Raw genomic sequence first — 20,286 nt, 5'->3', positions numbered from 1 at the left:
GCGGGCAGGAAGGTTAAATGATCACATGTGAGCTCCTAGCGCACAGCCTGACAGAGAAGAGACACAGGTTTAAGTCCTTTGTTTGCAATTCTGAACAATCCCATAGCAAACTCTTTTGGCCATAAAACTAGACTTCAGTTGATGCGAGGATGTTATAGCTGTTATCCACCCCCCTGAAACAGGCAATAGTTTTGCTACAGAAATGTTGGGCTTGGTGGTGAGTGTTGCCCCAGCCCCGCGAGGGTGTCGTTGGTGCTAGTTTCTTCCCCAAATCGGAAAAATTCTGAATGTATCTGGCCTGCCAGGAGTTTCAGCTCAGAGTGTGCAGACTGTACTCAGTTTTGATTCCCCTTCCTTCCCTAAACAGCTGTGTTCTCGGTGTAAGAAGCAATGTGCGGAGAGGTGTGGGGACACGCAGCTATGAACCGGGGGCGGGGGGCGGGGGGGCATCTCTCTGTGCAGGTGTGTGAATAGGAGAGTGGGTGTCTGTGGACATCCAACATTCTGTAAAAGCAGCAGGCAGAGTTACATTATTTGCAAGCGGAAGAGAGACAGAGACCACGGAGAGGCTGGTGTGTCGGGGGCGTTTTTGAAGAGAGCAGGTCTTCTGACAGCTTGCCCTTTAATACCCTCCCAGCACCCAGCGCACGGGAAAGGGGGAGGGGTGCCAGCAGCTCCCCGAGAGCAAAACAGCTACAATAGAGCTTCAACGGCATCAGAGGTCAGCCTGCCACCTGACTTGACTCAGGGACAACTCCAAAACCTGCCCGGGGGGTGCAAAGAGGCACCAGCGCCCGGCTGGGGAGGTGCCAGCTCCCTCCCCCGAGGCCCACAGTCGGGGCAGGCAGCCGGGGCAGGAAGATCTCCCTGGGCAGGAGGCATGGCCCGGCCACCTCCCTGCTGGCTGTGGGTTTTGGGGACCCTGGCGGGGCTCTCAGCGACCCCAGCCCCCAAGAGCTGTCCAGAGAAGCACTACTTGACTTCAGAAAAATGGTGCTGCCAGATGTGCGAGCCAGGTAAGAGGAGGTCTTGTCAGGGGCCAGCTGCGTATGGAGAGAGAGGACCAGGCTTGGGGTGGAGAGACACAGAGATGGAGTCTGAGCCCAAGCGAGGAGCAGAATCCTGCAGAGGCCAAGAGGCAGCACCTTGAAGAGGGTGGGGGAGCTGCCTTCCTTGGGCCTTGACCCTGGACCTCTGCTTGCAGGAACGTTCCTGGTAAAGGATTGTGACCAGCACGGAAAGGCTACTCAGTGTGGTGCATGCACGCCGGGGGTCTCCTTCTCGCCAGACCACCACAACCGGCCCCACTGCGAGAGCTGCCGGCACTGTAACTCTGGTGAGACGGGCAAGCGGTTGGGGGAGCAAGGTGGGTGTGGAGAAGCAAAGGGGGGGATCAGAGCTTCAGCTGCTTCAAGACTACGGCAAGTGGAGCCCATGGTGGGAAACTGGGGGCCCTGGGTGGGGCGTGTTGATGTGGTGGGGGAGCTGTGAAGTGATTCAGGGAAGGAGCAAGTGGAATTTGAGGGACTGCTGAGAAGGGGTCTAGGATCAAGACAATACAAAGGAGGAAGTGGCTCTAGGACCCTAGATTTCAGATGAGCAACCCACCCCCAGCCCTCCACTGATGAGCTGGCAGTATTCTCAGAGTGCACGTTTGTTTTGGAACTTGGCATATATCTTCCTAAGGACGTGACAATACTGGCCAGTGGACAACAACCTTTTTTTGTCCAAAAGTCAGTTTTGGGAAATGAACATGTATGTGGCTTGTATTTTTATTTATTTTGTAATTTCATCTTTTTCAAAATTAAGAAATGAAATAGCAGCAGCATTATGAATACTTTCATTATTTCCCCATTTCAGCCAGAATTTTAGAAACTATGTATGTACCAGTGTACAGAGATCAGCAGATTTAAAGTGGTCCCTTTGAACAAATATCCTCCAGCAGCACAACTTTGAGGACTATTTAACTGAACCATGACGTTACTTGCCTGTAAATGCATTTAGTCTGACTAGGCCTTTTAATACTGTATTCTTGAAAATAAATACAAGGGTTTGCCTCTGCAAATCAGTCAAACGGCAACATCTGTAACACACGAGAGTTATTCCTCAGTCTACTTAACTTACAAATATGATTGTTCATGGATGCTTCTTTTGGCAACAGTGCAGGCAAGATTGGGACTTTCTTAGCCAAAGCCTCCCCAATTCACTCTGCAGGCCCCACTGGAAGGCCTTTTCCCAATACCGAGCCAGTCTGAGCTCCCTCCACTCTTCTCTAGACCAGCCCAACCCACAGTCCTCCTCTGTGAGATTCAGCATATAGATCCCCAAAGCACTCAGGCAGCGCCTGGCTGCAGGACTCCGGGACACTAGAGAGAGGCTGAATGGTTTTGGTCCTCTTGGACCTCAGTATTCCCATCTGTAAGATGGGCAAGTACCTGAAATCAGTGTGGAATTCTGTGCACAGGTTATACATAGTGAAGAGAACTCCCAGGTTTCTGGAGACTCCACTGAAAACAATGGCAGTTCACTCATTTTTTAACCAATCCCTGTCCCTTCTTTAACCCTTCCCATCCCTTTGGGAAGATACCCTCCCTGATCTTCTTTACCTTTCCTACCCCCTTCTTTCTCCACCACCACCCTTCCCTCCCCCATCACTGCTCTTCCCATGTGGATCCTTGTCCAGGCTGGCTCACAATTCCTGGTGAGCCACAAGGAAACCAAATTCTAGTGGCAACAATGAATCAGAATTCAGAAAGGAGAAGCCATAGGGGCATAAAGATGAGACAGAATAAGAATGATAAGGAATTTATGCCCCTACCTGACAAAAGGCACACGCTAAAGAAATTGTTAGGGTCGATGGTAGTCTTTGGCATCCTCAAACTTCCCTTTCTGCACCCCTCTCCCACCTGTCAGGGCTCCTCTCCCTGGGTTCCCATGAGTGCACCTGCCCCACCAGGCTCTCGCTTAGGCCTGGCCCACATCCGGTGCCATCACCTTCCCCAGAGTCACCCTTCTCTTCTCACACCCAACCACCCATGAGCCTAAACCACGCAGTGCCCTTCCTACCCACCTCCTCCAGGATCCCTGATTGGCAGCCACACAGCACCTGACCTCTACACTTGAACACAACTTATACTTTAGAGGCAAAGGATGTCAGAAAAGTTAAAAACCTGTCGGGGACCACAGCAGCACTATTCCCAATTGCTAAAACCTGGAAACCACCCAAGTGCACATTAACGGCAGAATGGAGGAATAAATCGTGGTGTATTCACACAGGGGAATGCAATAGGGCAGTGAGGATGAAGGATCTGCAATCACACTCAACACTAGGGATTAATCTCACAAAGAGCTGAGTTAGAGCAGCCAAGCACAAGGAGCACATGCACATGATTCATGTCTATAGTTCAAAAACTGGCAAAACCAACCCACGGTGTTAGGAAGTCAGGAGGTCAGTGGCTATTCTTGGTGGGGAGGGTGTTAGTGACTAGAAAGGAACACGACGGGTCATCTTTTTCGTAAACTGATGCTGGTTACAGCTGTGGGTCCAATTTGTTCCAGTTCTCAAGCTTTACACTTGTCACATGGATAGCTCTGTATAAGTATACTTCAATAAGAAGTTCTAAAAGCATCAATGAGTGAGAGGAAAAATCATGTAAGCTGTTTCTACTTCTGAACCGTGAATTTCCTAAAAGGCCTGAGTTTTTCTTGAATAGCAATAACCCAAATGGCAAAGGCACTGGGTGACAGTGGGGGAGGGGCAGGCCTGGCGTGGGGGAGGGGTGGGGAGGGGGTTAAGCCAGTGGACCCTGTGTGTTCCCTCCCCCTCCTCTGTCACCAGGTATTCTCATCCGAAACTGCACTCTCACCACCAACGCGGAGTGTGCCTGCCCCGAGGGTTGGCAGTGCAGGGACAAGGAGTGTACGGAGTGTGATGGTCCAGCCCAGACCCCAGGCCCACACCCACTACCCTCGCACTCACCTTACGCTGAAAGTGAGTTCTAGGCAACCCTTTGTCTGGTCATTTGGGGTAAGGTCACACCCCAACCAGCATTCCCTCTCCCATGCCCAGCCTCACATAAATTGCCTCATCATCCTGTCTCCGCCTTCCCATCTCCCCCAGGGCCTCTTAGGCCTTCAGCCTAGCCTTGTGCCCTCTGGGGCCCCCTGCTGCCACCCATCTTGTCTCTGTTTTTCCAGAGATACCAGAGGCCTGGACAGGCCGGCACACTCAGACGCTCGCTGACTCCAGGTGGCTGCCTGCCCCAACTCTCTCGACCCACTGGTCACGTGAGTTCTCTCCCCAACCCCCCCATCGAGAGAGAGAGAGAGAGAGAGAGAGAGAGAGAGAGAGAGAGAGAGAGACAGAGAGAGAGAGAGAGAGAGAGAGAGAGAGAGAGAAAGAGAGACAGACAGAGAGAGACAGACAGAGAGAGAGAGAGGGAATGCATACAGGAGAGTCCAGGAGGGAAGCCAGCCAGGAGGGTCCAGGAGGAAAGCCAGCCAGAAAGCTCCTAGGAGCTGGGGTAGGAAGAGGGAAAAGCAGAGTCCGGAGATTAGGAAAGAATTTGGTCCAGTGGTGGGGGCAGGGGAGGAAGGTGGGGAACAGGGAGAGGCAGGGGTGACTGGAGGGCTGGGCTGAGGGGAGTCAAGGGCTAGGCCCTCCCCCAAACCCCCTCATGACCCCTGCCCATCCCATCACAGCCCAGAGGTCCCTGTGCAGCGAGGATTGCATCCGCATCTTTGTGCTCCTCTCTGGAATGTTTCTTGCTTTCACCGTGGTCGGAGCCCTGTTCCTCTATCAACAAAGAAAATCTAGATTAAGTAAGAGACAAAATACAGGCTTCTGTACCCCCCCCCCCATCTCGGCTTTGCCACCCAATCTGAACCTCTCCAGCTCCATCTTTCCCACCCTGTGGCCTCTCTTCCCCTCCTCTAAGCTGGGGCCCTCCTGGCAGCCAGCCTTTGCTCACCTCTTCTCCCTTCACCCTCCCTCCACCGCCGATCACCACTCATCCGATTCTTCCTCTGCAGACACAGGAGAAAGTCCAGTGGCGCCTGCAGAGTCTTGTCCTTACAGCTGCCCCAGGGAGGAAGAGGGCAGTGCCATCCCCATTCAGGAGGATTACAGAAAACCAGAGCCCGCTTCCTACCCCTGAGCCAGCGCTCCGCAGAGGGGGCGCCGTCACTGCAATCAAGTCCTAGCCTCCATCTCGCCCCATCGGCCATCCAGGGGGATCGAGAGCTGGCACCTCCAATTTCAACACCACCCTCTCACCGGGACTCTTTTGTGTGTGCAGACTTGGGAAACTGCCCTGTGTGCCTTTTCGAGACTGGCAATGGCGAGGATCCAGGGGAAGGAGGTGGAGGGCGGGAAGCAGGAGCCCGGGCGTGTCAGCTGCACCCCTGTGCTGCCAGAGGGCTGGGGCTCCAGGTGGAAGACATACTTCCGCCTACGGAAGGCCCCTGTGCTGTATGTAGCGCTGACCTAGAAGCTTGGCGAAATAAACGCACGGACCGCAGCGCCGGCAGCTCTCCAGCTGTGAAATGTCAGTCTCCCAACGCAGGCCACGCCCACCCTCCGCGCAGACCCGAGGTCTGGGGCGGAGCTTTCTCCGGCGCAGACGCGCTGGGGCCCACGCGGGTGGGGGCGGGGCGGGCAGGTAGGGCGTCCGCGGAAAGTGGGGGAAGGTCCCGGCTCTCGGGGAGCCTGCGTCTGTCGTCGTCCCTCCCTTCCGCCACCCCGCCTCCCTTCTCGTACTTCTGTCTTCACTTTCTCGGGGCTGGTCGGCAGCAAAAGGGCAAAAGGGCGCATGCAGTGAAGTCAGGTCCCGAAATCACCAGGGGATTTTTTTGCGGGGGAGAAGGTGGAAAGAAAGAACAGTGACCAGACTGGCTCCAGCACCGATGGCTTCAGCCAGAGGCCAAGGCAGCCGCGGTGACACTTCCTCAAAGTGAAAGCGAAAGCCAAGTAGGCGGAGAGGACTGACGGGGCCCGGCGGTTGGCCAGGCAGGGGTGTTTGGAGCCCCTTCTCCAGCCGGGACCTGGCCAGCGAGGGGCAAAGGAAGGGCGGCGGGGGAGGAGGGCCTGAGAGCAGCCCCCATGGGCGCCCGGGGGTGGTGCCTGCTGGTCTGCTTGGCTCTCTCCGGGGCGGCAGACGCCGGTGAGTCGGGGGCTGGCTGATGGGGTGTGTTGCGGTAAAGAAGCATCAGGTAGCCACCCTTCCCGAGGTCCCAGAAGGGGGAAGGGGCCGGGAATGACTTCCAATCGCCTTCCAAGCCCAGCAGGTGGAAGGTTCGGCGGCTGGTGACAGAAGGAACCCATTGTGCCAGGGAGAGAGGCCAAGAACTCTGGGGAAAGGGCCAAACGAAGGAATACAGGGCCTCCTCAGTGGATGTGGTGGGGCCGCTGTCCTACAGGAGAGGCAGCTGGCCTGGGAGCGAACACCTTCAGGAGAGGAGGGGGAGCCCCTGGCTGGTAGATCGGAGATCACGCGGGAGGTGCTCCCCAGAGGTGGGGGAGGGAAGAGCCACCTGCGGTGCCACAGAGCGAGCGAGTGAGCAGAACCTAGGGACTGACAGGGAAGTCGAGAGGCTACCAACGCCCCAGCTACCAAGCGTGCCTCCTCTCCCAATGCAGTTTTGCTCACTTATTTGCTTTTGCTGAGAATTCCTTTGAAGAGATAGTTTTCATTGATAGTTGGAAATAAGAGTTTCATAAATCCCTCTGAGCAAGGGAAATCCAGGACTTTAAATAATTCACACCAAGAAATATGTATCTGGAGAAGGTGCTTCCCAGAAAGCTGGTTCTGGGTAAAACAGGATCAGAGCTGGACGTAGAGGCAGCTAGGAATGGGCGAGATGACCCCTTGATGACTCAACAGTTTGGGGCAGGGGGAGCAAGTACAGAAGTAACTTTCTGGGCTAGCGGGTGCTCACCCCAGCCTGTTCCCTACAGCAGAAAGGCAGTGGCGGGCAGTGGACGTGGTCTTGGACTGCTTCCTGATGGGGGAAGGTGGGCACCATGGAGGTTTTGCCAGCAGTGAGAACATGGTGAAGGCCCTGTTGGTGCTGAAGCAGGTGCCAGTGCCAGATGATGGCTCCCTGGAAGGCCTCACGGATTTCCAAGGGGGCACACTGGCCAAGGATGACCCCCTCATTACCTTCGAGGCCTCAGGTAAGACCCCTCCACCCTGTGTCCCAGTCTTGGGCTCCCTCCAGTCCCTGAGCCCAGTTCCCAAGGACACCCACCCACACCTGCTTCCCATCAGCCCAGGTGTTCTCCATCCAACTCAATCTCTGTGCCGCCCTCTTCTCCCCCAGTGAACCTGGTACAGATTCCCCAGGCCGAGGCCTTGCTCCATGCTGACTGCAGTGGGAAAGAGGTGACCTGTGAGATCTCCCGCTATTTTCTCCAGGCCAGGCCAGAGGCCACCGTGGAGACAGCAGCCTGGTTCATCACCAATGTGCAGGTGTCTGGAGGGGGACCTGGTCTCTCCATGGTGATGAAGACTCTCGGGGATGCTGAGAATGGGGCTGTCTTGCATCCAACACTGAAGGTGCCCCTGAGCCCCCAGGGGACTGTGCGGACTGAAGGTGAGAAAATGAATAGTAGCAGAAAGAAAGTTTTCATTTTCAGAAATGGGGGAATAGTAGGAGAAGGAAGGGGACAAGTCTACCTCCATGCACATTGGTCATTTCAGGGTGTCCCCAGGCCTCAGTCCTTTCTTCCTAAAGACCCGAAATGGGAATAATTTTCACCTGCCCTGGTGACCGGAAGACATAAGACATGTGATGCTCTATTTGCATATGCTGTCCACAGCTGTCTTAGTGAGCTGAGCACCAGCTTCTCCCAGGGAACAGCTAGCCTGGTCTGATGCTTCGAGAGGAAACAGGAGAGCACAGGCCGGCAGAATTTGTTAAATTCTCTCTTATCAGTGGGACCCAGTCCTTGTCCTCTCCAACCTTGCACATCAGAGAAGGCACAGAAAATTAAGAACATGATGATAGGTTTCTCCAAAGTTCATCGAATCCAACATTTTGCCTCCAAGAAAAGACAGCCACGTCCAGAGATTAGGGGCCAACCCTCCTATCCTGAGAAAGCTCGAGAACACTCAAACTATTCTGTGGTCCAACCTAAATTTATCCTGCTACATCAGAAAAGGGGTCCTCATGTCTGTCCAGTGTCAACCATAGTCCTAGCATGGCTAGGCATTGCCCCCTTTTATTTCGGGATATTTCAAACCTATAAAAACAAAAGGTGAAAGAATAATATAATAAACACCTGTGTACTGTGCACCTAGATGCACCAATTGTTAACATGTTGCACATCCTCTGCCCCTCCCTCACCCTCTCTCCATTTCTCCCATGCGTAACTAATTCAAAGTAAACTGCAGACATCTCTACACTTCATCCCAAATGCTTCCATGGATAGCAAGTGTTAGTTTACAACCAAAGACAGAAATGTTCTCCATAATCGTAGAACCACTGCCTCAGCAGCAACGCAAGGTGGGGAGCGGGGTATGGGCAGTAAGGGGGTGCAGTGTGCAGATAACCGAAGAACACATTCTCATCATCAGCCTACACTGGCAGTTTATCAGTGATAAACACTCATCCCTGCCAGGGCACACTCTCCCCACCTCCCCCCACCACGGCTTGGTCTGCCCCTGACTGTCATACTTAGGGCATTTTAAAATTGGTACGGTAATACTATCAAATATAAAATCCAAATTCAAACTTCTCCAGTTGCCCCTGTAGTGTTCTTTATAGCTTTGGGGGCTTTGGTTTGGTTTGGTTTTTGAAGTGCAGGATTCAGACAAGGATTGTGCATCTCATTTAGTTGTCCTGTCCCTTCAGCCTCTACTCCAGAACAGTCTTCAGAGCCTGGCCGCTGTCTTATAGATGTCCCACCATTTGGATTTGTCCAGTTGTTTTCCTCATTAGACTGAGATTCAGCATGTTTGGCTCAGATACCACCACTGTGTGCTTTTCTAAACTCTGACTCCTGTAGTCTCCTCAGCAGCCCTGCCCTAAGCAGATGAGCTTGGCAACACTGAGTGGCTGGCCCAAGGTCACAGCAAGTTAAGTGGAAGAGCCGGGCTTCCAAATGCTTTGACCGCTACTCCAGTAGTTCTCACCTGAGGGTCAGCAGTAACGCATAGTTTTGCATGTGTATTTGTCTGGTCCATAACTTTCATCAGATTGTGCAACAGATAAGTGACTCCAAAATGGTTAAGAGCACCACGTGTGCACGCTGCCTCTCAACACGCCCCCAGCATGCCGCAGCTCAGAGACCAGGTGGCCTCAAGGAGGGAGCAGCCCACAATCACCCCTCTCTTTCTCCCACAGTGGAGTTCCAGGTGACGACACAGACCCCATCCCTGAATCTCCTGCTGGGTTCCTCAGCCTCCCTGCACTGTGGCTTCTCCGTGGCACCAGGCTTGGACATCACCGCTGTGGAGTGGCGGCTGCAGCATAAGGGCAGTGGCCACCTGGTGTACAGGTGGACCACTGGGCAGGGGCAGGCCAAGCGGGAGGGCGCCACCCTGGAGCCTGAGCAGCTGCTCATGGCTGGGGACGCCTCCCTCGCCCTACCCAGCCTCACTCTGAAGGATGAGGGGGCCTACGTCTGCCAGATCACGACCTCCCTATACCGAGCTCAGCAGATCATCCAGCTCGACGTCCAAGGTGAGGCCAGGACTCAGTTATCCTGGGGAGAGGGAAAGGGATATGCCTACTGAGAGCGTTTTCCAGAATGGGAACACACACAAGGGCACTTTCCTGAGAGACAGACTGCATTCCCACAACCTGAATGCCTTCTCCTTCCTAGACACGCAGATGGCATCCGATGGAGTCTCCCATCAGGCTCTAGGATAATAATTCCATTGAGATCTTCCTGCTGCCCTGCCCTGGCTGGCTGTCTCCAGTCACCCCAGTCCTTTTGGACCACATCCAAAGGAGGAGCAGCAGCAAACCAAGGAGGGGCGTGGGAGCGGTCCGACTGGGAGGACTGTTTCAGCAAGGATAGCCTTTAAAATCACTGGCTTGTAGAGACGCACAGAAGCAAGCCAGCCTTTGGTTTTGCTATTGTTTTTCAGTTACCTGTGGGAACTGTACCCCCTTATGTCCTGCATCGAGGGTGGACTTACCACCACCACTAACTCCACCCCCCACTGGCACCTCACTGAGGAGGAAACTTCCACCTCCACAACTCTTATGCGCGGCAGGAGGAGAAGGCTCTAGGCTCCTCTGCTGTCCCAGTGATCCCTGTGGGGTTTTATTACTCCTCCTTTCTTCCAGCTTCCCCCAAAGTACAACTGAGCTTGGCGAACGGAGCTCTGCCACCCACCCTCATCTGCAGTGTCACTGGCTATTATCCTCTGGATGTGACTGTGACATGGATCCGGGAGGGGCTGGGTGGAGCCCCGGCCCCAGTCTCTGGCGCCTCCTTCTCCAGCCTCCGGCAGAATGCGGCAGGCACCTACAGCATCTCCTCCTCCCTGAGAGCAGAGCCTGGCTCTGCGGGTGCCACTTACACCTGCCAAGTCACCCATGTCTCCCTGGAGGAGCCCCTGAGGGCCAACACCTGGGTTGCCCTGCCAGGTAAGGGAGCACCCTCCTTTCCCCACCTCCACACCTGGGCTCATGGCTCCTGCCCTCCGGCCTTGTTCTGCTTCCCACAGTTTCAGCTGTTTCTTTCCCAAGGTGACGGCCTCCAGAGGTCCCACCACACGTCCCCCAAGACTTTATTACTCCCTGCCCGAGTTCCAGGGTACCAGGCACTGCTGAGAGCTGGAGACCAAGGCTGAACAATTCCTCATCCTGCCCTTGAGGACCTTAGCCCACTTGGAGGGACAGATTAGGCAGTCAGGAAGATGAGCCGGGTGAGCTGGCTCGGGAAGCGGGGAACACCAGGACAGAAGGAACGGCAGGTGTGAAGGCCTCATTATAAAACAGGCTAAAAAGAATTGGGGGGCCTGCGTGGCTAGAGGCAAGGGTATGTGGGGAAAGGGGGTGGTGACTGTGATGTTTGGGAGGTGATGGTATTTAATGAGCTCTGCATCAAGCCAGCACTGCACTGAGCAGCCAGATGTGGGCCCACACGGGTTCTCATGCTTCCCATTTTAGAGATGAGTATGATGTTCAGTAATTTGCCCAGGGTCGCCTGCCTAGGAAATGGTAAAACAGAAAACGTGAGAAACAGGCAGCCTGATTCCCCTGCAGCCTCAACCCCCCTACCGCTACTGGTGGGCAGATAACAACAGGCCTTTAAGCTGGAACTTCATCGTGAGGCCACAGAATGCCGTCGAAAGGTCTTATACCATGAAGAGTTGGCACCTCGAGATGCATTACTTGGTGGCTCACAAGACTGTAAGCTTCCCTGAAACTGGGGTTTTGCCTCAGCTTACATCATCCCCCAGTTATTTACAAAATTTCAGTTTAACTGTCAACAACTAATCTAAACTAAATCTCTCGTGGAAAGCAATTTGAAAAAATGTTGCTGAGGTGGGAAGAGGTAGAGGATTCTGTGTGGAGTAACACACAGACGTCCACCCTAAGCAGGCCCCAGTGCCACTGTGTGTCTGAGCAGGAGAACGCTTGATAGCTCTTTGACCAGGGACACTCACACGCATGTGAACGCACACGCACACACTCACTCTCTCTCTCTCGCTCTCCATCCCTCCTGCCAGGGCAGATGCTGTGGGTGAGCGCTCAGTGTGCTCCTGCCACTGATCCCTGTCCACGCCTCTGTCACCTACAGAGCAGAGGACGGCCTTTGGAGTCCTTTTCGCCAGCAGCCTCTTCCTCCTGGCACTGCTGTTCCTGGGGCTGCAGAGACGCCAAGGTAAGAAAGGGCCTGGACGCCCTCAGCTCTGGCCCTGACCGACCTTACTTGGAGATCAGCTGCTCTAGGCACCGCCACACCAGACCAGGGATGAAGCCCAAGCACCCGGAGTTTCAGCCAGCCCCACTCCAAGCTCCCAGCTCTTGGGGCTACCCCAACTGACACCAACCTCGTCCCCTCCCGTTTTCTCCTAGCTACCTCACCAAGGCCTGCCAAGACCCCGAGGCACTCTGGGTAGCCCCTCTCCTGCCTTAGGTGTGAGAGAGAGTCACATTCTTCCAGAAGAACTCTAAGTCGAGTCCCAGACGCCCAGGAAAAGGTGTGAAGAAGGCACAGATCACTGACTCTGGCTCTGGATTTCTGCGGGCCTCTGCCTTCCTTCACTGCCTGCCCTGGGCTGATATGCCAGGAGACAAAGCGTGAAGAGGTGAGAGGGTGGCAGGAAGGCAGGAGGTCTGGGTGGAGGTTAAAACATGAGCCAGGTTTGAGGTGTGGTTGTAGGAAAAAGTAACAGAAAAAAATTAAGAAAGGAGCAGGTGAGGGACAGTGGGACAGGGTCAGGGTTGGACGACCACACACCATCTTTGAACTCTGTCCAAATAAAAGCCCCTCATGTCCTGGGAAGCAAAGCTTTTCCACTTTCCTGTCTCTCCCCACACTGGACCCTGCCCCCCAGCCTGGCTGCTTGGCTGGCAACGTGTTCGAGGTATGAAACGAAGTCCCTCAGAGGCGGCCCTGGGGCCACCCCAGCTGCTCAGTGTAACCTTGAGCCGCAATTAAGCTCCTGCACCTTTGGAGAGTTGCTGGGCATTTCAGGACAGCCGACTCCCTCGGCTGCAGGGGAGAGAGTTCTCCTTTTAGTCATTTCTAAAACCGGCCTGGTCAGCACAGTGGAACTTGGCAGAAGACAGCCATGCATGGGGATGGGGGCTGTGGGGAGCAGAGCGTGTCCACTGGGGGCCTCCTCGGGGCCTGGCCCAGGACCTGGAGGGAGGAGGTGGCAGATGTCTGAGAAAACCTGCGGTGTTTGTCAGTGAGATACCCGCGCGGCTTCCTGCCATGGCTTCCTGTCACCCACACCTGGAAGAGCTGGGCTGAAGGCTGACAGCAGAGCCCACTTCCTCTGCCAACACCCAGATCTTTAATCTCAAGAAGACTGACAGCATGCATAAGCCACCCTTCCGGCGCAGAGCACCCTCAGAAAGGATCTAGAGAGAAACAAGTCCCCTCCACCCCACTGCACTCACTCCAACCCAAACAATAGCCAAGTCGGTGTAGTGGTAGGAAGTTGTATTTTTTTTTTTTTTTTGCCTTTGTTCAGAATACAGGAAATTGGTAAATATGCCACATGCCTTTGGTGGGAGTACAACCGTAATTATTTCTATACAAATAGGAGACGGGTTAGGAAAAAAGAGAGATGATGACAGACACACAGTGGAGACCCCACATCGTCTCACGGCAAACCCAAGAGGGGCTGTGGGGACTCGGCCTCACGTGACTGCCAAGCCCTGGGCTTAGTTGCATATCTGCTCGTGCACATGGGTGGTGGGAGGGAAGGAGGGCAGCGAAGACACAGAAGAGGGTACAGGGAGGGCTGAGAAAGAGAGTAGGAGGGCTAACGTCCCCAGAAGAACACAGCAAACTACACCTGGGACAGATGGGACAGAAACCCAGGAGTGATTCCTGTGACGGGGCGGGCCAAGAGGGTGGATTTGCCCCAGGCTTGGGACACATCGAGGACAGTGGTGGTTCTTCTCCAGCGGTGACCCCCTGCCTTAGGCAAGGGGAGCCCAGAGGAGAGTGGAGGCCTTCGAGGGGGCCGTTAGGAGGGTACACTGACTGCCTTCGTCCAGCTCTTCTGTCCTGCCTGGGGGCAGGACGAAGGGAATGTGGGAACAGGGCAAAAGGAGAGGAAGAATGGTTCTGCGTCACGAAATGCTGCTGGGCTGCATGGAAAGTGAGCCGGCCCAGCCTGGCCTCCGCCTCCTCCTGCTGGCGACCGTGGACAGAAAGAACAAAGGGACATGGGCGGTCCCCTTTCTGTTCCCAGCCGACCCTCCTCTCCTCACACCCGGGTCTGTCCTACTCAGTGCCTGTCCTGAAGCCCAGCACCAGCCCCTGAGGCAGGCTGAGCAGCTCCGTCCTCAGGTCCCACTGTCTGTGCCACAAACCATGCAACGAGGAGGAAAGGAAAGGGAGTCGAGACAGGCCAGGGTGCTGTGGAAGGGGAACGCACTGCGGGAAGAACACAGAGGCCGCTCTGGATGCGAAGGCCCCACAGCAGCACAGCAGCCCACAAGCAGGCCCGTCTGCTGACGTCCCACCTCCACCCCAAGGCTGGGCCGCCAGGGGCACTGAACTCTAAACACTCAGCAGCGGCTGGGCCTCAAGGCCTTCTCGCCGCATCCCTGTCTTTGGCAAGTACATGGGGGCGGTGTGAGGGGAAGGACTCCCAGAGGATCCGGGGCTCCTCACCTCTGACACCTCATCCTCCTTCATCACCAGGAAGAGACGTACAGTACAGGACCCTCACAACAAGAGGGCAATAAGTGGCTTCCTCTGAGCTTGTTATTTTCAGATTAGGCCCTTGACTCGCTGTTTCTCTGTAACTAACAGGCGTTCTCTCGTTATCTATACCAATCACTAAAATTAAGTGAGTCTCCAACTTTGAATAAATGAAATTATTTGATGCCCTCATGAACAATACAGAATGCTGTAGAAAACATGAACAAGAGCCCCTTCCAGGTATGAGCTTGTGGGACTGCTTCTAGGATTGGAACGAGAGTCCTGGTATTTTTGCTATTAATATGTGTTCTCCAGGTCTCTGGAGGACAAAGTAAAAGGTTGTAAGATCCCTGAAGACATAGAAAATGTTGGACTAACAGATGGGAAATAACTGAAAGATAGGTTTGACTTTCTAAGAGGGTCCTGCACCAGGACCAAGCTGGACTTTGGGCCTGGCCCAGGCTCCTGTGCAGGCCTGGCATGGGAGAAGAGCTCCAGGTGAGGGGGCATCCTCCCAGCTGTTCCCAGCCTCCTCCGGCCAGCAGCCTGGCCTTTCCTGGCAACACCATGGACACGAGAAGAGTGTCGTGACCCCTCCCCCCAGTCTTGGCCCCTTCTTGAGCACATCACCTCAGCTACGCCCCTTCCCCATCCCTTGGTCTCCAACTCTTTTTGGCTTTGGGGGAACTTGAGAGAACATGAGAGGGTAGGAAGGAGATGCCAGCTGTTGTTCTTCAGGTAGTTACTTCAAGACTGCACCACGAGCAGCATTTCTAGTGTCGCCGGACAGAGTGCGAATGAAAGCAACAGAAGAGGAGGAGTGGCCGATGGAAAAGCAAGGCTGGGATGGAGGAAGACGGATGGGGAAGTTCTGGGGTGAAACGGGGAGAGGGACGTGAGTTTGGATGGCGATGGAGAACAGGGCATGGGGTGGCACATTCTCAAGCAAAAAAGTAGACTGGACACAGGAATCAGGAGGTCCCAGATGGAAAAGAGAAAGAGACAGGAGAAAACAAGAGGGCAAATTACATCAGGTTACTAGACATCCAGATGTAGTTGTAGGTGTCCCATCCCCACAGTCTCCCTCCAACCCAAGCCAGTGACAAAGACCACAGCCTCACTTCCCCAGAACAGGAGGGACCACGTTCCCCCACAGTCCTGCAGAAGGAAGGCTCATCCGTCAAGGAAGTCCCTTACCTCTGCCCTTCCGCCCTCCAGAACCAGATGATGGTCCCCTGGCAGCGATCTTCATACCTCAGTCAGAGCAGCCCCACTCCCCAGGCAGGCAGGCAGGCAGGCAGGCAGGGCTGGGAGAAGACTCCAGGACCTTCCCACCTCTGCACCCCACCAGCAACCTCAGCGATACTTACTTACAATAACTACCACGATGATGGCACAGATAGCTCCCAGCATGATCATCATCTGAGAAACATCAACAAAAAATGAGCCCTTGGATTTGGGGAAGGAGAAAAGCAGCCAGGGCTAGGGACTCAGGAGCAGCACTTCCTCCGTCCTTGGGACGGTGGAAGAAGCCACATATCCTCCAGGACAGCCGAAGGCCTCCCAACCCCTTGTGCTCCCCATCAGACAATAACCCCTGCACCACAGCTGGAGCTTCTCGAAAACATCAGAGGGTCTGCAGCTTGCTCCTTTTCCCCTAGTTCCTGTTGTCTGGAGGCTTTCAAAGGAACACCAGAGCAGGTGCAGACGTTGGATCTTTAGTCAACTGGTTCATTTAAGTGTTCAGCTCATTCCCAAAAGCTGCAGGTATTTAAATATATATCTACCCCAGCCATTGTGTCAATGTTGGTGTGTCTCAGGAAGGGTCAGGTAAGAATTTTTCCAGGGGTCCTTTGGGAAAAAGCAGCTTGACTAACCCCTCCAGACTCCTCAGGGTCTCCCCAGGCCCCATTAGTGGTTCTGAGCAAGCACTCTAGCATACCCTGGTGGCCAACGAGGGTAATGCAGCTCAAGAAAGAGGTTTTCCAGATTTCCTCCCAAGGGTCCTGCAGGGCACAGATTGGAACCTGAGGGTTTTCTTGCCTCCTATGCGTCGAGACCCAGGAAAATAAGAGGGAGAGGACAAGAACATTCACCTTGCAGTTTTTCCACCAATACTTCCTCTTTAGCTTGGCAGCACTGCTCTCAAATTGTGATGCTCCCGCCTGCAAAGCGTCGGCTCGGTCATCCAGCTCTGACAGCTTCTGGTCCCTCTCCAGGACCTTGTCCACATTTACACGTATGATGTCCACCACCTGAGTGGGGCACAGGAACAAACTGGCTAAGCTCCCCCAGAGCCAGGGACAGAACAGCAAGTCCGCCCTGCCTAGCTCTATGGGGTGCCCTGTCTCCCAGAGCCTTTAGCTGCCCTTCTAGATAAAGAGACATTTCCAAACTTCCATGATTTGAAAACTCTCAGAGAAAAAGCTATCCACCTACCTCCTCTACTTGTGCTTGGGTCTGCTGTAGTCGTCTGTTACTGGTCGTATTAGGAGGAGGGCCAGGGGGACCCCCACCTGGGGCAGCCCCTTCTGCCCCTTCGGTGGGTGGCTGAGCTGGTGCAGACCTGTGCAGAGAAATGAGCAGAGTGACCAAGAAAGGAATCACGTACATTCTCACCCCATATCACCAAAGCAAGGGTGATAAGGTTACATGCAGACAGAAGGGATTCCAGCTCCTTGGCAATACCAAGCGGGGAGATGCAGCACAGAGGCCCGAAACAGAAGATGAAAGATCCTGTAACAGATGGGGCTTGGCGACATCCAGGGTGGCATCGAGAGCTCTTGTTCGGGCTATCCTCTGACCCAAACTCACACTTCCTCTGGCACAGTGGCCACAGGGACAAATGGGCCAGCCTTGGCTTAAATGGCATTTCTCTGCCTCCCAGAAGCCTTTCACATGAAGTCAAACTGGAAAACTCCAGTCCTGGTTAGGAGAATTACCTACAAAAAACTAAACCCTCAGGACAAGCTTACAGACTGAACAACTTTTTTTTTTTTTTTGGCAAAGCCTGAGTATAAAAGGCCAAGCTGACAGACTCTGCTGAAGGGGGGAGTCAGTTATTGGTTATGTTTCACACAATGATTAGTATATCATGGTCGCTGTAAGGACAACTTGGAGAATCACCAAAGGCCTCTGTAGTTGGAGTGCGTCAGGACTGTTTGCTTGCTTTGTTTTTTGGCAGAGAAGACTGGGGTTTCACTTAGATAGAACTGGGGCCCAAAGCAATTGTGTTAATTGTCAAAGCATTCCAAGAGCATAGACAGGAAGCAAAAATATTGGAAATGGTCCTCAATATACACACATCAGAGACGTTCTGTCCCTTCCTTTTCTAGACTTGGCATCAAGTCTCAGGAGACTCTCCTAGTTCCTCATGTCCCAAAGAGAAATCCTGGTTTACACTGCTATACACAGAGACCATTCTCTCTTTCCCTTAGCCTCAGCAGGGAATAATCTAGTGTGGGGTCCTCAGAATAAACTCCTCTCCACCTCCCAATACATGGAAGCTAAATTCACCTCCTAAAGTAGAATTCCCAGAAATCTAACCTCAGGCATGAGATTTTCTCTGCCAAGGAAGAACTCATAGGTAGGAGAGAGAGCTCTCCAATCTGATGGAGGATAGAAAAACTCCTCAAACAGAAGCAGAATCTCACAAAACCTACCTGATAGGAGTAGTCCAAGAATAAATGCACTGCAGATGAAACCATCACAAACTCACCAAAAAGGAAAAGCCTTGACTACGCACAACAGAACTAATATCCAGAAGTTCCTCCTCTCTAAGTAAATAAACTTCAGTCTAAAAAGACAGTGAATAACCCCTCAGAGAGGCTATACCAGCAGATTACACCCGACTCATCCCAGCTAAAAGAATTGCTTTCCCGTTTCCCTTTAAGGCACAAAGGAGGCAAAGGAAAGATACAATGCCATGGAAGCCACCAAACTCCTATGCTACTCCAAGCTAAGCAATCTAGTTCTCTGGTGAAAGTGGAAAATTCAATGAGTAGGGAGTAGCCGGTGTTTGGTCTTGGAAGCAGTCCAGGCTGGTGGCACCAATGACAATATTAAGGTCAGAGACCGTGATGCCCTTCTAGTCACCATGCTTTCCCTATTTCCTTCCTTTCATCCCACATGGGTGCTACTGGGAACCAGTCAGCTGAGAAGGCTCCCCCTCTCCAAAATGAAAACACAAGGAATCCTAGGGCTTGGCCAAAACGCGTAGAATATTATATACAGTTAAAACTGTAGAAATCAAATAGAGAAAAAGGGAAATAGTTATAAAGCATTTGAAGGGACCATTTCACTTACTACTTGTTGGAAGTTGGGAACACACAGGAGTAACATATCCAGGGATAGTTATAACCCTATGTAACATAAGTAAATCTTTTCCCTTTTTTGTCACCAAGAGAAGCAACACAAATAACATCTAGGACCAGGCCAGGACTCCAGGAAAGAACGGGAAGTTCTCCATCTGTCTAGCTATAGTTCTCCCTCAGGATCTTGGGATGGGGGTGACTATGATCAGATGACTAAATTGATGATTAGAGACTAAACTGAATGTGTAAAGGGAAGGCGGGGGTGGGGGGTTGGGGGACGGATCTTCAGCTCTATTTCTCTGCCAAATATTTGGCTAAGACTCAATGACAGGAAAACACCTCCTATACGTGTGGCCTTGGGATGAATGGCTGCTTGGAGTCACAAGCCACTGTCCCTTGGGTCTCCGTGAGCTGCTCACCTGGCGCCAGAGAACTGGCAGATAAGTTTCTGGAGCTTTGGTCACTACCAAGAGGGGGGTACGCGTCACGGTCGGCGTGAGGGGCGTATACAAATCCAGAGATTAAGGAGCAACTCAAGTTACTAACTGGCAGGTGCACCCATGACAGTCCTTCCAGAGGCCCCAAGTACAGCTTCAATCAACGACAAGGAAGGGCCAGGAGCCCCCTCCCAGGTGTCCGCGCGCTGCACCTTCGCCCGAAACTCGACTGAGGAGCCCCGCAGGCGAGGAGAGGGGGCAATGAATGTGGGACCCCCGCGCCCCTGCTCCGCCCGTGGGGTGCCGGCTGCGGCTGGTGCAGGGATGGGGTGCTGCCTCTCCTCCCCGGGGGGTGGCCCGGCCCGGGGGCGGCGCGCGGCCGTGGTTCCCCGCGTCGCCGCAGCTGCTGCAATGCGCCATTTTCGGTCCAGCAGAGTCCGGCGCTGGGGTGAGAGCTGGCAAGGAGGTGGCGCACCCCCACACCAGCGTCAACTCACATGTCTCCGACAGAGGGAGGAGAGGTCTGTCTCCTCTCCCGAGGCTGCGGCGAGACACCCGGCCGGCAAACGCTGCAGTGAAGCCGCCCGCACCGCCGAGCTCTGCCGCTGGCTACCCACCCGGAGCTGTAGCTGCTGTGAAACTCGCTGCGGCTGCAGCCTCGGCTCCAGTCTTTATTAGTGCTGGTCACGCCCCCCGATCACACTGACAATCCTTCAGCCCAATCCACGCTCAGGACAGGCGCCAGTCCCGAAGCGAAGCCCCTAGAGTGCCCGCCCCTGAAAATCGGCCAATCACAGCTCTCTCCTCCTCCTGACTCTGGAAAGGTGCGGTGCCGGCAAGATCTGATCAATACGTCTCTGGTTTGCTTACCTGTCTAACTAAGCGACGGGGCGGGGTGGAACTAGGCTCCACAGGTTGAATGGGGCCTTTTAGGTGCCTCCCAGCCAATCGCTGAGCAGTTCCTCAAGTCTGGGCAACCCGGTGGCCCCCAGCGCCGGCGTCTCCAGCCAATCACGCCTTTTCCGCAGACAGCGGCGGGCGGGCCCGGGCCAGAGGTGGCCGGGACTCTGGAGCCAGGGGAGCTGCGGAGGTTCCGCGCTCTAGGCACTGCCCTGGCGCCGGGCCCTGGCCGGCCTCCACCCCACCTCCCCGTCTTTGACAGACAGCTCTGCGGAGGCTGAATCCGTCA

The 20,286-nt window shown here is 54.2% G+C and overlaps 3 protein-coding genes across 8 annotated transcripts; 2 read left to right on the top strand and 1 right to left on the bottom strand.

Annotated features, from left to right (window-relative positions):
• Positions 1-880: 880 nt before the first annotated feature.
• On the top strand, positions 881-5,540 carry CD27 (CD27 molecule). Of its 2 annotated transcripts, XM_057702184.1 has the most exons (6): positions 881-1,016; positions 1,205-1,336; positions 3,839-3,991; positions 4,198-4,287; positions 4,702-4,821; positions 5,032-5,540. In XM_057702184.1, the coding sequence occupies exons 1-6, from the start codon at positions 881-883 to the stop codon at positions 5,154-5,156; spliced, it is 756 nt and encodes a 251-aa protein (XP_057558167.1). In that variant the 3' UTR covers positions 5,157-5,540. The 2 variants fall into 2 exon arrangements, with proteins under 2 accessions (XP_057558167.1, XP_057558168.1); XM_057702185.1 differs by lacking the exon at positions 4,702-4,821.
• A 125-nt stretch (positions 5,541-5,665) lies between these two features.
• Positions 5,666-14,502, top strand: TAPBPL (TAP binding protein like). 4 transcript variants are annotated; one of them, XM_057702183.1, is made up of 7 exons: positions 5,666-5,968; positions 6,956-7,174; positions 7,416-7,593; positions 9,346-9,684; positions 10,297-10,599; positions 11,759-11,842; positions 12,037-14,502. In XM_057702183.1, exons 2-7 carry the CDS (start codon positions 7,091-7,093, stop codon positions 12,078-12,080), a joined length of 1,032 nt encoding a protein of 343 aa, XP_057558166.1. In that variant the 5' UTR covers positions 5,666-5,968; positions 6,956-7,090; the 3' UTR covers positions 12,081-14,502. The 4 variants fall into 4 exon arrangements, with proteins under 4 accessions (XP_057558166.1, XP_057558165.1, XP_057558163.1 ...); XM_057702182.1 differs by having other exon boundaries at positions 5,670-5,968; positions 7,321-7,593; positions 12,037-14,470; XM_057702180.1 differs by having other exon boundaries at positions 5,671-6,161; positions 6,959-7,174; positions 7,321-7,593; positions 12,037-14,474.
• VAMP1 (vesicle associated membrane protein 1) lies at positions 8,136-19,725 on the bottom strand. Of its 2 annotated transcripts, none has more exons than XM_057702186.1 (5): positions 19,595-19,725; positions 16,787-16,913; positions 16,444-16,602; positions 15,718-15,769; positions 8,136-8,242 (listed from the first exon to the last, which is right to left on the bottom strand). In XM_057702186.1, coding segments are annotated over exons 1-5 (378 nt in total). In that variant the 5' UTR covers positions 19,597-19,725; the 3' UTR covers positions 8,136-8,204. The 2 variants fall into 2 exon arrangements, with proteins under 2 accessions (XP_057558169.1, XP_057558170.1); XM_057702187.1 differs by lacking the exon at positions 8,136-8,242 and adding an exon at positions 14,531-15,305.
• Positions 19,726-20,286: the final 561 nt, after the last annotated feature.

The sequence above is a fragment of the Hippopotamus amphibius genome, chromosome 12, assembly GCF_030028045.1.
Source record: "Hippopotamus amphibius kiboko isolate mHipAmp2 chromosome 12, mHipAmp2.hap2, whole genome shotgun sequence".
Taxonomy (NCBI): Eukaryota; Metazoa; Chordata; class Mammalia; order Artiodactyla; family Hippopotamidae; genus Hippopotamus; species Hippopotamus amphibius.
Note: the sequence above shows the minus strand (reverse complement) of the source record. Positions and strands in the feature narration are given on the sequence as shown.

Bases quoted from the DNA above. Each gene is read 5' to 3' on its own strand.
- CD27 (XM_057702184.1), top strand. From the start codon at position 881: ATGGCCCGGCCACCTCCCTGCTGGCTGTGGGTTTTGGGGACCCTGGCG. The intron at 1,017-1,204 runs GTAAGAGGAGGT...CTCTGCTTGCAG, and splicing joins CTGCCAGATGTGCGAGCCAG to GAACGTTCCTGGTAAAGGAT. The intron at 1,337-3,838 runs GTGAGACGGGCA...CTCTGTCACCAG, and splicing joins CTGCCGGCACTGTAACTCTG to GTATTCTCATCCGAAACTGC.
- VAMP1 (XM_057702186.1), bottom strand. The intron at 15,770-16,443 runs GTGAATGTTCTT...GATGTTTCTCAG, and splicing joins ATTGGTGGAAAAACTGCAAG to ATGATGATCATGCTGGGAGC. The intron at 8,243-15,717 runs GTAAGTATCGCT...TTGTTTTTATAG, and splicing joins CATCGTGGTAGTTATTGTAA to GTTTGAAATATCCCGAAATA.
- TAPBPL (XM_057702179.1), top strand. From the start codon at position 6,101: ATGGGCGCCCGGGGGTGGTGCCTGCTGGTCTGCTTGGCTCTCTCCGGG. The intron at 6,162-6,955 runs GTGAGTCGGGGG...TGTTCCCTACAG, and splicing joins CTCCGGGGCGGCAGACGCCG to CAGAAAGGCAGTGGCGGGCA. The intron at 7,175-7,320 runs GTAAGACCCCTC...CTTCTCCCCCAG, and splicing joins CATTACCTTCGAGGCCTCAG to TGAACCTGGTACAGATTCCC.